The sequence below is a fragment of the Thalassophryne amazonica genome, chromosome 8 (genome assembly GCF_902500255.1).
Source record: "Thalassophryne amazonica chromosome 8, fThaAma1.1, whole genome shotgun sequence".
Taxonomy (NCBI): domain Eukaryota; kingdom Metazoa; phylum Chordata; class Actinopteri; order Batrachoidiformes; family Batrachoididae; genus Thalassophryne; species Thalassophryne amazonica.
The window spans coordinates 23,982,116-23,998,309 of NC_047110.1; the positions used below are offsets into that span (position 1 = coordinate 23,982,116).

The 16,194-nt window shown below is 46.4% G+C and overlaps 1 protein-coding gene across 1 annotated transcript in view; it reads right to left on the bottom strand.

The window, feature by feature from the left end:
* LOC117515357 (pleckstrin homology domain-containing family A member 7-like) overlaps window positions 1-16,194 on the bottom strand; it is a 502,114-nt gene that overhangs the window by 284,262 nt on the left and 201,658 nt on the right. Inside the window, exon 4 of the mRNA XM_034175889.1 lies at window positions 191-274. Coding sequence (XP_034031780.1) covers window positions 191-274 — 84 coding nt within the window. The remainder of the gene's footprint in view (window positions 1-190; window positions 275-16,194) is intronic.

Sequence of the window (16,194 nt, forward strand, 5' to 3'; positions counted from 1 at the left end):
ATAAAGCACCCAATGAGTTTAACTAAGCATAAATTATCGCTCTCTCACTGTGTGTGTGTGTGTGTGTGTGTGTGTGTGTGTGTGTGTGTGTGTGTGTGTGTGTGTGTGTGTGTGTGTGTTTCAGGACCATGTCTGATTTCTACAGCTAAGAATGTTCTCTACAGCGGGAGAGGAGTAACAGATGACTTACTGGTCTTGCAGGATGTAGTCCATGTTCTCTGGAGAAACCTGCCCTGTTGCAGGATGGTGAAATGTTGTGGTCCTCTGGTTATGACTGTAGTGACAGAGAAGGACAGAAGGGAGGAGAAAGCGAGACAAAATTAGCAACTTCAGTTGTACCAGAAACACTGTCAAGCCATCAGCTCAGATTTTCACTTCACTGTCTTCATAAATATAAGAGAAAAAAGCCAGTTATACCTCAGAGGAGAAGCATGCTCAGAACACCTGCCCACCCTCTCCCCATGCTGGCCCTGAATCACTGACTTTCCCAGGCCTGTGTAAAATGTGAAGGGTGGCTGCCACCTCAGCCAACGCCCCACCTCTCCTTTCAGCCTGTGAGTACTAAAGCATTGGGCTCAGCATAAAAATGTTGCACAGCACGGGTCTGGGTCTGCATCATTTAAACTCTCAGCCAATGGGTCATTTTAAACTTCAGCCAGGACACATTTGACTGGGTAAACAACACTGACGGGCATGGAGGATCACACGTATGCTGGGGGGGATGCACCAATTCATCAGGAGCTTAAATGCTGCTCAGCAGGCAGCACAAACATGGCGTTGATATCCTGATGCTTTAGCTCATGGACAAACCAAATCAGTAACATCACACCAATGCCGATCAAATGACAAACGGCACATAATCAAAACAAAAAAAAAAGAGCACACAGAGAGCACAGGACCAAGAAGCCTCTGTTTTTCTGAACTGGAGCTATTTTGTCCACATATGAGTAACATTACAGTCAAACAAGCAGTGGTGGCCACCACACCTAGGCTTTGGAAATGACAGAAACTCACAAACTACCTAATTTTACACCTACTGTATTTACTCTATTAAACACCCTGGATACGATGTTGTGTCAATGAGGTAGGACTATTACATTTTCATTTTACTCTGTTCTCTCAGGAATTCACAATTTCACTACATGTAATATGCTGAAAAAAATGGGGGGGGGGGGGGGGGGGGGTTAATAGGGTAAATACAATACGTTGACAGTGACAAAGAAAAAGAGGAAGTGTCTGCTTCAGCTGCAGTCATACCAAATCATTCCTGCAGACCTGTGTGGACTTGTGGCCACGTTATTTGACATAACTACTATGAAACAATCAAAAACTGTTTATTGCTCTGGTTTAACCTTGTTTAGTACATTTCTGTGCAGAAACTGCCTTATGTTCCAAATATAACGCAATGCTCAAATACCCTCGGCTGTAAGAGCATTGTCTTCTTACACACACACACACACACACATTTATTGTTATTTACATTGCACATTATTTGGATCCTATTATCTTATGTGCAATTTGTACATGTTCAATAAAGCCCCTCTATCAATCAATCAATCAAAAACAATTTACATTTTAACAATGTCTGCAGGAAGACGTACATGTGCGCATACAGAGGAACTTAGCTTTGAGTTAGCGGAAGATAGCGTGCAAAAGTGTTAGAAGTGTTTATTTCTCACTACCTTTTGCATACTATATGACAAAGAGGTTATATTTACACACAAACAAGAGTGTTTGCAACTAGCTAGACCAGCCTGTGACGTCACCATGCTAACGTCCATTAAATGTTTTAAGTCACTTCAGAGGTGTCATCAGGTTCCAAAAACAGCGCTTTAGTTTCAGAAGTGTTTATTTCTCACTAGCTTTTACATAATATATAACAAAGAGGCTATATTTACACACAAACGAAATGGAGTTTGCAGCTAGGTAGACTAGCCACGGATGTCACGGTGCTGCTCTCCTATGATTCGCTGTCACCCCCGCCTCACAAAATAAAGGAACAGAGTGAGGGAGAATGTGACGTTTTAACCTCTTAAATAGGTCAAGGTCAGCCATCTCTGAACTTGTCCAAAGTCTGTGTCCCAAGAATGTTCCCTGTAAATGTCAAGACTCTGGCAGTAATAGGACTGGACTTATGCTGAGCACGGACAGATGGACAAACAGGCGGACAGACGGATGGACGCAAAGTCTTCGAAATACCCGATGGCCATAGTTGATGGTCTTGAGTAAAACTGGAGCTGATAATGTGATTTCATATGCATTGCTTTTTGTTTTTTTTTGGGGGGGGGGGTTTGCACTGGGCAGCTCATGTAGAATGATGGCACAAGGCAGAGTTGAAACCGGGTGAGGAAGAAAAATTAAGCAGACTGTAAACTACACATCGATATTATGTGATACTGCCATGTCATAAATGCATCAATTTATGATCGTGGGCTGAGCTCCAGTCGATCACATGCTTGAACCCTCATGGGCATGCGAGAGTTTTTTCACGCCTGTCGGTTACGTCATTCGCCTGTGGGCAGTCTTTGAGTGAGGAGTCGCCCACCCTCTCGTCGTTTTTTTCATTGTTTAGGAATGGCTCAGAGACTGCTGCTTTGTTTGATCAAAATTTTTTCAAAACTGTAAGGCACAACTGAGTGGACACCATTCGATAAATTCAGCTGGTTTTCGGTAAAAATTTTAACGGCTGATGAGAGATTTTGGTCTGGTAGTGTCGCTTTAAGGACGGCCCACGGTGCCTGACGGCGATCTGCGCTTCAAGGCGGCAGCGTCTCACCGTTTCAAGTTGAAAACTTCCACATTTCAGGCTCTGTTGATCCAGGAAGTCGTCAGAGAACAGAGAACTTTCAGAAGAAGTCGGCATGAGGAGTTTATTCGGACATTCAATTGTTAACGGACATTTTGTAATGAAAGAACGTGCGGGCAGAGTCGCATGTCGGGTCGGACCCGACCGCGGGGGGTCGCGACAGGAAAAACACCTCCGTTGGAAACCTTAATGGGCAAGTTGGAACATGCCCAAGCTGTTAAACAATTTCTCAGTTACTCACTTGTTGAAAGCCATCAAAAGCCGCCTGAATATTACAAATGGTTTTCAACACGGAGGTGTTTTTCCTGTCGCGGCGCACACAGATTCGCCGAGTCGTCACGGAAACGACTCGGCGAATTTGCGTGCACGTCTTTCATTAAAAAATGTCCTTAAACAGTGGAATGTCCGCATAAAGTCCTCATGCCGGCCTCTTCTGAATCTTCTCTGTTCTCTCACAACGTCCTGGGTGAATTATGCCTTAAATTAGGATGTTTTCAGGTCGAAACAGGCCGACGACGGCGCCTGGAAGCACTGCACGATGTCCTGCTCTGTGGGAAGTCCTTACACCGACAGAAACACCCCATAATCTCTCATCAGCCGTTAAACTTTTCACCGAAAACCAGCTTAATTTCTCGAATAGTGTCCACTCGGATATTCCTCACAGGTCCAGAAAAAATGTTGATAAAGCAACGCGCGCTGTCTCGAGCAGCATGTAAAACAAAGGAATACAGCCGAGAGGGCGGGACCACATCTCACTCAAGGCCTGCCCACAGGGAAATGACGTCACGACACGTGTGAAAAAACTCACGCATGCGCACCAGGGTTCAAGCATGATTGGTGTAATCGCACGTCATTCAAATCCATATAGTTAAAAAAAAAAAAAAAAAGGTCGGTTTATTATCTAATAGACCTCGTATTTGAGTCTGTCTTTTCACATGTGAAAATCATCAAGTAAAAATACAGATCCACCATGACTGATGACCACCTTAAGGCCTGCTTACGGCTGGCACTCAGCTATTACTGTCTGGACTAAGAGAGACTAGCTCCCTCCTCTCAGTGACAGAAGTCCCACTTAGGTAGAGAACAATTTTTACAACTTGAATCAGGATTGTATTATTTGGGTTGTTTGTTGTTGTGTTGTTACAGGCCAGTCCAAGGCCAACTTCTGCTTACTCTTTGCACCACACACATTATAACAATAACAATTAATTAAACATTAATAACAATAATTTGTTATTAATGTTATAACTTTATCTTTGTGCCAGAAAATTGTGTTATTAAATTGGTGCACAATAAATTGTGGCTATGCTATGGCTTTCAATGTGGCTTGGTACAAAAAAGTAGATCTTCGTTCAAAAAAGGCTGGGAACCCCGGTCTACTCCATACAGATTTACATCATAGAGTGCCATACTGTTTGTATTTCTTCATAACTGATGTAAATAAAGTCCAAGACATATTCAGTGACTTGGAAATATTCATGTATCCATCCCGACTTGTCTGAAGAAAAGTGGCAATAAAACTGATTATTTAAAGGTTTTACATACCAAAGCGTTCCATTACTTATGCAACCCATCATCTCGTCTTTTATATTTTAGCTCGCTGAGTTTACCTCTTCTATGCACGGGTAATAGAGATTAATTTCAGTCATGTTATTGTATATTTCAAGTTACTTTAGCTAAAGTATAGTAAGCTGCATTGCATTGTGTGTATGCTGTCATTAATTTTTATAGAGCAAATTGTGACATTCATGAGACTCAAGTGAATGATGATAAACGGTGATAACATGTCAACATGTTAACTCGCACACAGCACACAGTGGCCTGCTCGGGTTATAATTAAAATACATCCAATCCAGCCGCTACTACGTAGTAAGTAAAGTGTCATGCTTGCTACCTGACCTGAGTACCGCGTGAACTGCAAAAATAAGGGCTCCAGTGAGCAGGTCGTGATCTAATATATAAGGCTGTGTGTGTGTGTGTGTGTGTGTGTGTGTGTGTGTGTGTGTGTGTGTGTGTGTGTGTGTGTGTGTGTGTGTGTGTGTGTGTGTGTGTGTGTGTGTGTGTGTGTGTGTTCATGCACATACATTTTCAGCCTAACGGCACCACTGACCTCACCACAGCAAGTTTGGTATCGATTGCTTAATTACTGTGGCTGTGCATAGCACGCACACACACGCATGGTCAGCTTTATATATCAGATTAATTTATATCAAGTTGCAGAAATTTGCTTTCAGTTTTAGTTTAAGGAAGATAATCTTAGAATTTTGATTTTTTTGTATTTTGTATTTGAAATGGCAAACAAATTGTTCCAATACTTTTGGAGGGCAGTGTATCTGACAGCTTCAGCCCTGGAACAAATAGACTATTTTGATTTATGATGGGAAAACCTTTATTGTTTCACAATATACACATTAGATTTTAAAATTCTGAATGAAAACTGCCGTAATTACACACCCCTTAGAAATCACAGAGAATTTTGCACTTCAGAGAAGCAACATGTCCTCATGCACAGTACAAACAAGAAAGCATAAGTTCTATATATATAGCACACATCAAAACAACCACTGACTGACCACAGTCACTCCTCTTTCAAAATGTTAAAGTGCCACTTCGTAACCATTAGCACAAAGACAAAAATGCTGAGTTACATACAGAATGATCGCTCTGTGAATATCTCTGCACTTTGTGCACAGATGTACTGAAATCCTTTCATTTCTCTGGCATCAATCAGTACTTGTAACAATGTTTTCCCATTCACAGGCAGGTTTCATTACTCACTGACCACCAGGTCCTCCTTGATCAAACAGAAGATTAATTCACGCAAGACTGCGAGGTTTCCCAGGAGATCCGAAACAAAAGCTCACCAAGAAAACAAGAACTCACCATTACCTAGGGCTGGGTACCAAACTTCAGTTCACGGAAATGCTTCGGTAGTACCGAGTATCAAAACATGCCTCGTCTTTCAGTGCCAAGTTTCGGTACCCAGAGGTTAATCACGTGCAAGAAGAGCGGTCTGTAGCTGTCCTCTTCTCAACATTCAAGTCCGCCTGTGGACGTTACAGAGCACAAGCAGCCTGATTCAAAATCTCCGCCGCTGAACTCCGTTTCATCTGAGAGTACCAATGACGGCACTATGTCTGGGATATCAACAGGTAAATTTACTTAATGTTACTGCAACTTAATACGTGCATCGGTTTGAAGCTTGAAGCAATGGAGCACTGACCCGGTGCTTCGTTGGTTCTTTGCTTCACTACTTTTCAGAAGCGGAAAACCCACTTCTTAACCCCTCTCAAAGTCATCAAAATATGTCAATCGTGAGTCACTTTTATATGGATTAAAGTCACTAACTGGGACTCCTGTCTTGTTGCGAGAAAGAAACAAACGGTGTTTTAGGAGTTTTGGCTGCCACCATCTGACACTGTTTCTTGGTATGTTTGCTTCCTTAGAGCATAGAGGGGCATATTTTGAAAATTTACTTCAAATATTCTGTGTCTGCTGGGTGATTCTATGGTAACGGAATTACGACGACGGGAAAATCTGGCCATATTTTAGCTCCCCATTAAAAATGTGCTGCAATTGTAATTCCATTACCATAGAATCGCCCTGCTACCTTTACCCCGCGTTGAAATCCACAAACCCAAACCTAATTTTAGGCATCTTACATAAATTACTCTGGAACTATCCCCAAATCCCCTCAAAATGAGAACCCTAGTAAGGTCCACAGTTTAGCTCATTAACATAAGGTCACTGTCCTCAAAATCACTGTTGATAAATGATACAATTATGGAACACTGCCTAGATATGACTGGTTTATGTGAAACCTGACTGAAACCAATTGCTATCCCTCCCTTAAATTAAGCCTGTCCACTGGCATGTACATTTAGTTGCCTCTCTCGTGATACAAAGCAAGTAGGAGGTGTTGCTTTAATTCATAAATCTAAGTTTAGCTTACTGGCTGTTAGGGATCTAAAATTTAATTTGTTTGAACATTTGACTCTGTTCTGCCCAGGACACTACGCAAAGATCAAAAGAATAAAAATCAACCATGTTACTTTGTCTGTTGTGTGGGCCGCCCGAAGAGGTGGTACTGCTGGCCCAACACCAGAGGGCGCCCTGCCTGAAGGTGGGCTTCAGGCACTAGAGGGCGCAGTCGCCGCAGAGGAGCTCCAGGAGCCCGGAGCTGACAGCTGTCACCACTCATCATTCATCATCACCATAAAAGCCTGGAAGAGACACCACATCTCTGCCGAGAAATAGTCTTACCAACTGGTAAAACACTCAGCCATTTTTGGTGCCAAACAATTGTTCTGAATATTTTGCAGGCGTACCTGTTGACTACTCCGCAGCTGGAAGCTGGGTTTGTGGAGGAGACGACGCTCTTCGCTCCTCGGATAAGTAGTCACTCAGGCGCTGCACGTTTATTGTCCCTGTGTCGGATGTGGAGATTCTCCCACAAAAGGAACTGAACTGAGTTGCTGATTGTTCTGCTGGGTGTGCACACACCCACTTGATCTGTTTTTGCTTTCTGCCAGCAGTACCCCGTCCAACAGCTGAAGGCGGTGGCCACCTGGAGACTCAGGACTTGGCAGCTCTGGTGGCTCTCGGGTGTCCGCTGGCAGGGGAAATCGTGTGGGTCCCGACTCTTCTCTGGACAGGTGTCTCCTATCCTCGAGCCTGCCCACACGACACCGACTGTGTAATTGACTGTTTAAAACCATATCTGTATACCGTTGTGCACTTTTCACAACATTAAATTGTTAATTTTTTGGCATTTCCATTGTCCGTTCATTTACACCCCACTGTGGCTCCGTGTCATCACACTTTTCACAACAGGATTTCTAGGCCAACGTCAAGGATCCCGAGGGACGTCAACCATCGAGTGAACCTCCAATGGAAACTCAGGGTGCACAGGGGCCAGCAGGAGGCGTATTAGGTGAGCTGCAGCAAATCTTAACCGCCTTCACTGCTCGGTTGGACTTGGTAACCTAGCAGAACATTATACTCAATCGGAGGATGGAGGCTCTCACCGCTTAGGTGGAAGTGCATGCGCAGGGCGCTGCTGCGGCACCTCCTCCTGCTGACCGAGTGCCACATACAGATATTCCAGTGGTCATTCAACAAGCCCCCCCCCCCCCGTCCCCTGAAGCATACATAAGCTCTCCGGAGCCGTACGGAGGTTGTGTCGAGACGTGAGCTGACTTCTTGATGCAGTGTTCGCTTGTCTTTGCACAGCGTCCTATCATGTACGCGTCTGAAGCAAGCCGGATGGCTTATGTAATAAATCTGTTTTGAGGAGAGGCACGCGCCTGGGCTAAGGCGCTCCGGGAGCAGAATTCTCGGCTCCTAACGACATATACTAGGTTTGTGCGGGAGTTCAAACAAGTGTTTGATCACCCCAACAGAGGCGAGACCGCTTCGACGGTGCTACCGTCGATGAGACAGGGGCGTCGGAGTGCAACCGAATATGCAGTCGACTTCCACATCGCGGCAGCGAGGTCTAGCTGGAACAATGTTGCACTCCGCGCCGCCTTCGTAAACGGACCGTCTCCGGTCCTGAAGGAGTATCTGCTGGCTAAGGACAAGCCGCGGGATTTTGACAGGCTTATCGACCTGGTTATACGGTTAGACAACCGATTAGAAGAACATGGTCGGGAGCGGGGCGAAGGGCGTGGCCGGGCACGAGTCGTCCCTCTTCCTTCTGGGTCCGAAAGGGTGCCGCCGTCCCCACGCTCCACTGCCAGAGAGCTCCGTGTGGCGACAGCTCCCCCTGCTGACGAAGCTATGGACACGAGCAGGGCTAAAGTGAAATCAGAAAACAGACAACGGAGGCTGGCCCGCGGGGAATGCTTTTTCTGTGGCTCGAGTGAGCACATACAGAAGAATTGCCCCAAGCGGTTAAACTACAACACCCGCCCTTAGAGACTGGGCTAAGGGTGGGCCACAATACTCACGCGGGGAAACCCCGTAAATCCGCACGCATCCCAGTGACAATCCTGAGTGGGGATCTAACCTTTCACGCCCCAGCACTGGTGGACACGGGGTCGGAGGGGAATCTGCTGGACAGCTGATGGGCTAGGGAGGTTGGGCTCCCTCTAGTGGCCTTACCGTCACCATTGAATGTACGGGCACTAGATGGCACCCTGCTCCCATTAATCACGCACCAGACACAGCCAGTGACATTGGTTGTGTCTGGGAATCACAGGGAGGAGATCGTGTTTTTTGTAACACCTTCTACCTCCCGAGTGATTTTGGGCTTTCCATGGATGTTAAAGCACAATCCCCGGATTGATTGGCCGTCTGGGGTTGTGACGAAGTGGAGCAAAGCCTGCCACCGGGAGTGTTTAGGATCCTCGGTTCCACCCGGTGTGACAGTTAAGGAGGAGGTTCTACTCCCCCCCAATCTCGCGACGGTGACAGACGAGTACCATGACCTCGCTGACGTTTTCAGCAAGGATCTGGCGCTCACGCTGCCCCCGCAACGTCTGTACAATTGTGCCATTGATTTGATACCGGGTGCTGAGTACCCGTCCAGCAGGCTGTATAACCTCTCACGGCCGGAACGCGAATCAACGGAGACCTACATCCGGGACTCCCTAGCTGCCGGGTTGATCCGGAACTAAAACCTCCCCGATGGGTGCTGATTTCTTTTTTGTGGGCAAGAAGGACGGCGGACTCCGTCCATGCATTGACTACAGAGGGCTGAACGAGATCATGGTTCACAACCGATACCCGTTACCTCTGTTAGATTCAGTGTTCACGCCCTTGCATGGAGCCCAAATCTTCACGAAACTGGATCTTAGGAATGCGTATCACCTGGTTCGGATCCGGAAGGGAGACGAGTGGAAGACGGCATTTAACACCCCATTAGGTCATTTTGAGTACCTGGTCATGCCGTTCGGCCTCACCAATGCGCCCGCGACGTTCCAAGCTTTGGTTAATGACATCTTGCGGGACTTCCTGCATCGGTTCGTCTTCGTATACCTTGACGATATTCTCATCTTCTCCCTGGATCCTGAGACCCATGTCAAGCATGTACGTCAGGTCCTGCAGCGGTTATTGGAGAACCGGCTGTTTGTGAAGGGCGAGAAGTGTGAGTTCCACCGCACTTCTTTGTCTTTCCTGGGGTTCATTATCTCCTCCAACTCCGTCGCCCCTGATCCGGCCAAGGTTGCGGCGGTGAGAGATTGGCCCCATCCAACAAGCCGTAGGAAACTGCAACAGTTCCTCGGCTTTGCAAATTTCTACCGGAGGTTCATAAAGGGCTACAGTCAGGTTGTTAGCCCCCTGACAGCCCTGACCTCCACTAAAGTTCCATTCACCTGGTCGGATCGGTGCGAAGCCGCGTTTAGGGAGTTGAAACGCCGGTTCTCAACTGCACCAGTTCTGGTGCAGCCCGATCCTAACCGCCAGTTCATAGTTGAAGTGGATGCCTCTGACTCAGGGATAGGAGCCGTGCTGTCCCAGAGTGGGGAGTCCGACAAGGTTCTCCATCCTTGTGCCTATTTTTCCCACACGTTGACCCCAGCTGAAAGGAACTATGACGTCGGCAATCGGGAACTTCTGGCAGTGAAAGAGGCCCTTGAGGAGTGGAGACACCTTTTGGAGGGAGCTGCGGTGCCTTTCACGGTTTTCACTGACCATCAGAACCTGGAGTACATTCGGACCGCCAAGTGTCTGAACCCCAGGCAAGCCCGTTGGTCACTGTTCTTCGGTCGGTTTGACTTCCAAATTAGGTCACTGTTCTTCGGTCGGTTTGACTTCCAAATTACGTATCGCCCCGGGACCAAGAACCAACTGTCAGATTCACTGTCCCGGGTGCATGAAGAGGAGGTCAAGCCATCATCCCCGAGTCCACTGTCGTCGCAACCCTTACCTGGGACGTGGAGAAGACCGTCCGGGAGGCCCTGGCACGACACCTGGACTCGAGAGATGGACCCAAGAACAGACTATACGTCCCACCAGAAGCCAGAGCTGCAGTCTTGGACTTCTGTCACGGTTCTAAGCTCTCCTGCCACCCGGGGGTGCGACGAACTGTGGCAGTGGTCCGGCAGCGCTTCTGGTGGGTGTCGATGGAAACCGACGTCCGGGAGTACGTCCAGGCCTGCACCACCTGTGCCAGGGGCAAGGCAGAACACAGGAAGGCCCAAGGACTCCTCCAGCCGCTGCCGGTGCCTCGTCGCCCCTGGTCCCACATAGGCCTGGACTTCGTCACGGGACTCCCTGCGTCCCAGGGTATGACCACCATCCTGATGATAGTGGACCGGTTCTCCAAGGCGGCCCATTTCGTAGCCCTCCCGAAGCTCCCGAGTGCTCAGGAGACTGCAGACCTCCTGGTCCACCACGTCGTGCGTCTGCATGGTATCCCCACGAACATAGTCTCAGACCGTGGTCCCCAGTTCTCCTCGCAAGTCTGGAAGAGTTTCTGTAGGGAACTGGGGGCCACCGTGAGTCTCTCGTCCGGGTACCACCCTCAGACTAGTGGACAGGCAGAGCGGGCTAATCAAGATCTGGAGCAGGCCCTGCGGTGTGTAACCTCCACGCACCCAATGGCTTGGAGTCAACATCTGGCCTGGATCGAGTACGTCCATAACAGTCAGATCTCCTCGGCAACCGGCCTCTCCCCCTTCAAGGTATGTTTGGGGTATCAGCCCTCATTGTTCCCAGCCAAGGAGGGAGAGGTCGAGGTCCCCTCGGTCCAGGCCCACCTCAGAAGGTGCCGTCGGGTGTGGCGCGCAGCCCGCTATGCCCTTCTGAAAGCCCGGACGAGGGAGAAGGGCCATGCAGACCGCCGGCGTGCCCCGGCTCATGCGTACCAGCCCGGGCAGGAGGTGTGGCTATCAACTAAGGACATCCCTTTGCACGTGGACTCTCAAAAACTGAAGGACAGGTTCATCGGACCGTTTCCAATCATCAAAGTCCTCAGTCTGGCCGTAGTGAGGCTGCGACTACCAGCTTCACTGCGGATTCATCCGGTATTCCACGTTTCCAAGATCAAGCCATATCTCGCCTCCACCCTCTGCACCCCCGGCCCAGCGCCGCCTCCTGCCCGTATCATCGACGGCGAGCCTGCATGGACCGTCCGCAGGCTCCTGGATGTTCGTCGGCGGGGCCAGGGATTCCAGTATTTGGACTGGGAGGGTTACAGACATGAATAACGCTCCTGGGTGAAGCGGAGCTACATCCTGGACCCGGTCCTCCTGGCCGACTTCTACTGACGACACCCCGACAAGCCTGGTCGGGCACCAGGAGGCGCCCGTTGAGGGGGGGGTCCTGTTGTGTGGGCCGCCCGAAGAGGTGGTACTGCTGGCCCAACACCAGAGGGCGCCCTGCCTGAAGGCGGGCTTCAGGCACTAGAGGGCGCAGTCGCCGCAGAGGAGCTCCAGGAGCCTGGAGCTGACAGCTGTCACCACTCAATCATCATCACCATAAAAGCCTGCACGTTTATTGTTCCTGTGTCGGAGGTGGAGATTCTCCCACAAAAGGAACTGAACTGAGTTGCTGATTGTTCTGCTGGGTGTGCACACACCCACTTGATCTGTTTTTGCTTTCTGCCAGCAGTACCCGGTCCGACAGCTGAAGGCGGTGGCCACCTGGAGACTCAGGACTTGGCGGCTCTCGGGTCTCCGCTGGCAGGGGAAATCGTGTGGGTCCCGACTCTTCTCTGGACAGGTGTCTCCTATCCTCGAGCCTGCCCACACGACACCGACTGTGTAATTGACTGTTGTTTAAAACCGTATCTGTATACCGTTGTGCACTTTTCACAACATTAAATTGTTACTTTTTGGCATTTCCATTGTCCGTTCATTTACGCCCCCTGTTGTGGGTCCGTGTCATCACACTTTTCACAACACTGTCACCGAATATAGTCCCCCAGGTTCATATTCAGAATTCTGAGATGAATTTGGTGAGTTTATCTCCAATTGGCAGCCTATGCTGATAACATTTTGATTGTTGTTGACTTCAACAGTCATGTAAACAAGTCTTCTGACTCCCTCTGCAAATCATTCATGGACAGTGTAGATGTAATGGGATTCCTGAAATGCATTAAGAGTTTGACTCACATTAGCAGAAATACCCTGGATTTGGCCCTCGTTCGTGGCCTCACCATCTCAAATATTGACACTGTGTCTCTTGCATCAGTGCTTTCAGATCACTCGCTTATTAAGTATACAGTCTCTTTGCCTTGTCCACTGGGATGAGCCACATATTTATCATCACAGGGAAGAATCAATTTATCAACGACAAATGAACTTGGAGCCAGAGTGCCTGATGTCTTAGCATCATTGTCGGAATATGATCATTCAGTAGGTAGTATTGTGGGCAGGTTAAACTCAGGGCTCACAAGCATACTGGACATAATTGCTCCACCTATGTTAAAACCACGCCCCCCGCCAAAAAAAAAACACACCATTCTTGATTCAATGATTACTTAGTCCCACCACTGCACTGTTATTGATGTGGGTCCCATTATTGATATGCAGTACCAAAGTGGCAATCCGCGGCACCATCAGAATTCAGTGCAATTACTATTTGGAAGACCACATATTTGCATTGGACTGTTGCTGTTCTCTCTCTACATTTATCTAAACATTTGACTTCAGCAATTTGTGCTTTTATAACAACTGATTGTGTCTTAAAATAAACAAAAATAAAATTTTTATATGAGTGAAGCTGCATCTACTGTTCATTAAGTCACCAATATAACGTTTAGTTCTCAGGAACACTGATTTGCATTTAAATTAGATTATTATTCATGTCTATGAATGGGAAATGCAATAAAAGATTTTTCCATCCAGTGCTGGCATCAGCATTTCTGGGATACTCTTAAGTGTTGTGTAAAACAACACACAACATTTTCACATCAATATTTGACTTCTATGAGCATGTTAAATATTTATCATATTTTCCTCCACATTAATATTTTATGCCCATGTAGCAGGATACAAATAATGAATCTGTACATAAGTTCAATGGTACAAATATTCCGCTTCATTGAATGGAACATTCCAGCTTTCACCGAATTAAATATTTATTCCATTGAAAGAATGAAAAAAATTCATTATTTGTTTTAAATAACAGCTAAAACAGATCCTTGTCATATGATATTTTATTAATTTATAAGCAACAGAAAAGGGACTTATGGCCCAGTCACACGACACTTAACGAAGGGCAACGAAGCAACAAATCTGGACTGTCGTTGGCATCGTTTAACCTTCGCACAGCTTCATTTCTGCAGCTGTTGAAAAATTTGAACGAAGGGCAACAAAAACCTCAATTCGTCTGTGTTTCGTTTTGCTGTCATTCTTGACGTTTTTTAATCGTTTTAGTTTTTTTAACGTTATTGTTTAATTTGACTTCGTTCGACCAGCTGAATGTTTTCACACAGTGCAGAAGCCGGCTTCTGAGCTCTGAGGCTGCTGCTGCTTCATGTACCGTTGGAAATTACAGGACAAACTCAGCCTGCTTGCTTGGATTTTTTTTTTTATCTGTGTGTGTGTGTGTGGGGGGGGGGTCCAGCTTCACTGGGATCAGGCACTTTACATAGGCCAGAATTAATCTTTTGTGTGGATATAATTAATTATTTTGCCACAAGCACCTGCTGAATTTGAAACAACAAAAAATTGTGTAATTTCCGACGGTACTGGAATGCAGCATTAGCAGCAGCAGCAGCTCCTGCGTGCGCTTATTATTTTTTATTAAATATAACAATATGAGTGTTGGAATGACAATCCAGTCCTTCTGTACATGTGGCAACAGGTAGAATGAAAATTCTAAATGATTATATAAAGAGCTGTTCTGGAAGACAGAATTCATGTTGTGGATCAGTGATCAGCTGGTGGAACAACCGTACGAGTCAATGCGCGCGTTCACACGCAATGATTAATTTACTGCTCTGATATATTCAGTCATCTTTACACTTAAATTTATATTTATTCCTCCTTTTGACCGTTTTCTGTTATAAATCAATATATATGGCTTAGTAGCATAATACAGTGATACAGCAGTGACCACGGCACACTTTTTTAATTTTTTTTTTTTTGTAACTGGAGCAAGACAGAGCGCCCAGCGTGTCATCAGCGAAGAATCTGATGATGAAAGAGATGATCCCTCTTTTGTTCTGGACGAGGAACCAGAGCAGGTGGTCCACCGACGTGCACACAGATCTCCACAGCTTCTGTTTGGAGTTTCTCCAGGACTCAGGCGTTCTAAGCTCCGTCCCAGTGCCGAGTCCTGGAACTCAGAGATGCAGACACGCACTGCTCCAGCTGTGGCTCCAGGTGCATTTAATTTAAAGCGTCGAGATAGTTAGCTTTGGTTTTTTAAAGTTCCTCTTTTGCCCTTTTGCACTCTTGCTTCACATGCTGTTTGGTGATAAAGCTCTTTCATCCACCTTTTCTCAACGAATTGTGATTTTTTTATTTTTTTTTTTTTTTACTTTTTCCCTTCGTTCAGGAATTGTCGTGTGCCATGTGACTGGGCCATTACATGTTGGTTTTCTACTGGTGCTTTGACGTCAACAGTCCAACATGAACTTTAAACTGGAGTCCAAAATTGTTTTCAGTCAACTTGGAAAAACAGATAGTTCAAAAATAATTGCAATGATGTAGACCGTGATGCCGTGCACTAACTTTGTGTACTTTCAAAAACAAAACACACAAAAAACCCTGTGTAAATTCTCAGTCCAGCAAAAAAAAAATCACATCAGAAATTTGTCCAGCTCTTCATCCTAACAGCTCTTCATGCCTCCACATGGCTTAGAAACTTAGCTAAACGTCGCCCCCGGTAGTGTGAGCATGCGCGGTGGTCGGGCTGTCCAACAGCATATTTCATTTAGCACCAAAATTGCATGCTAAAAAGAACTATTGCACGGTAAATGAAACATACTGGCAAATGGTATGAATAATCCATGTCACGCGACATACAACCCACCAATCAAATGACAAGGATCCACTCAGCTGTTATATGAAAGAAACCATAAAATGTAGATTTTGCAGGTTAGACAGTTTGAAGTAAATTCATCCCGAGGACAGATTTTGATTGGTGTGAAGTAACTTGAATAACGTCAACTGACAATGAATTTCATCAAAAACATGATATAATAAGATCAAAGACTTTCCGGAAGTGTTGGCTCAATACAATGCAGAGCTCATTTTAAAATCTGTAACAGCGTCTCTCATTCGCAGCTTATATGGACGAGTGGCTACATGTTACATTATCCTTCAGTCTCGGATCAAGACGTGAAAATGTGAGTCTTAATATCCACTGTGATGTCTCATTAGAGATGTTTCCACACAATTTTACAAATATAATCATGAAGACAGGCAACAGACTAGGCCAGGAAAACAAAAATAACCATTCTTTTGACTTTATTTATTGGTTTTCAAATC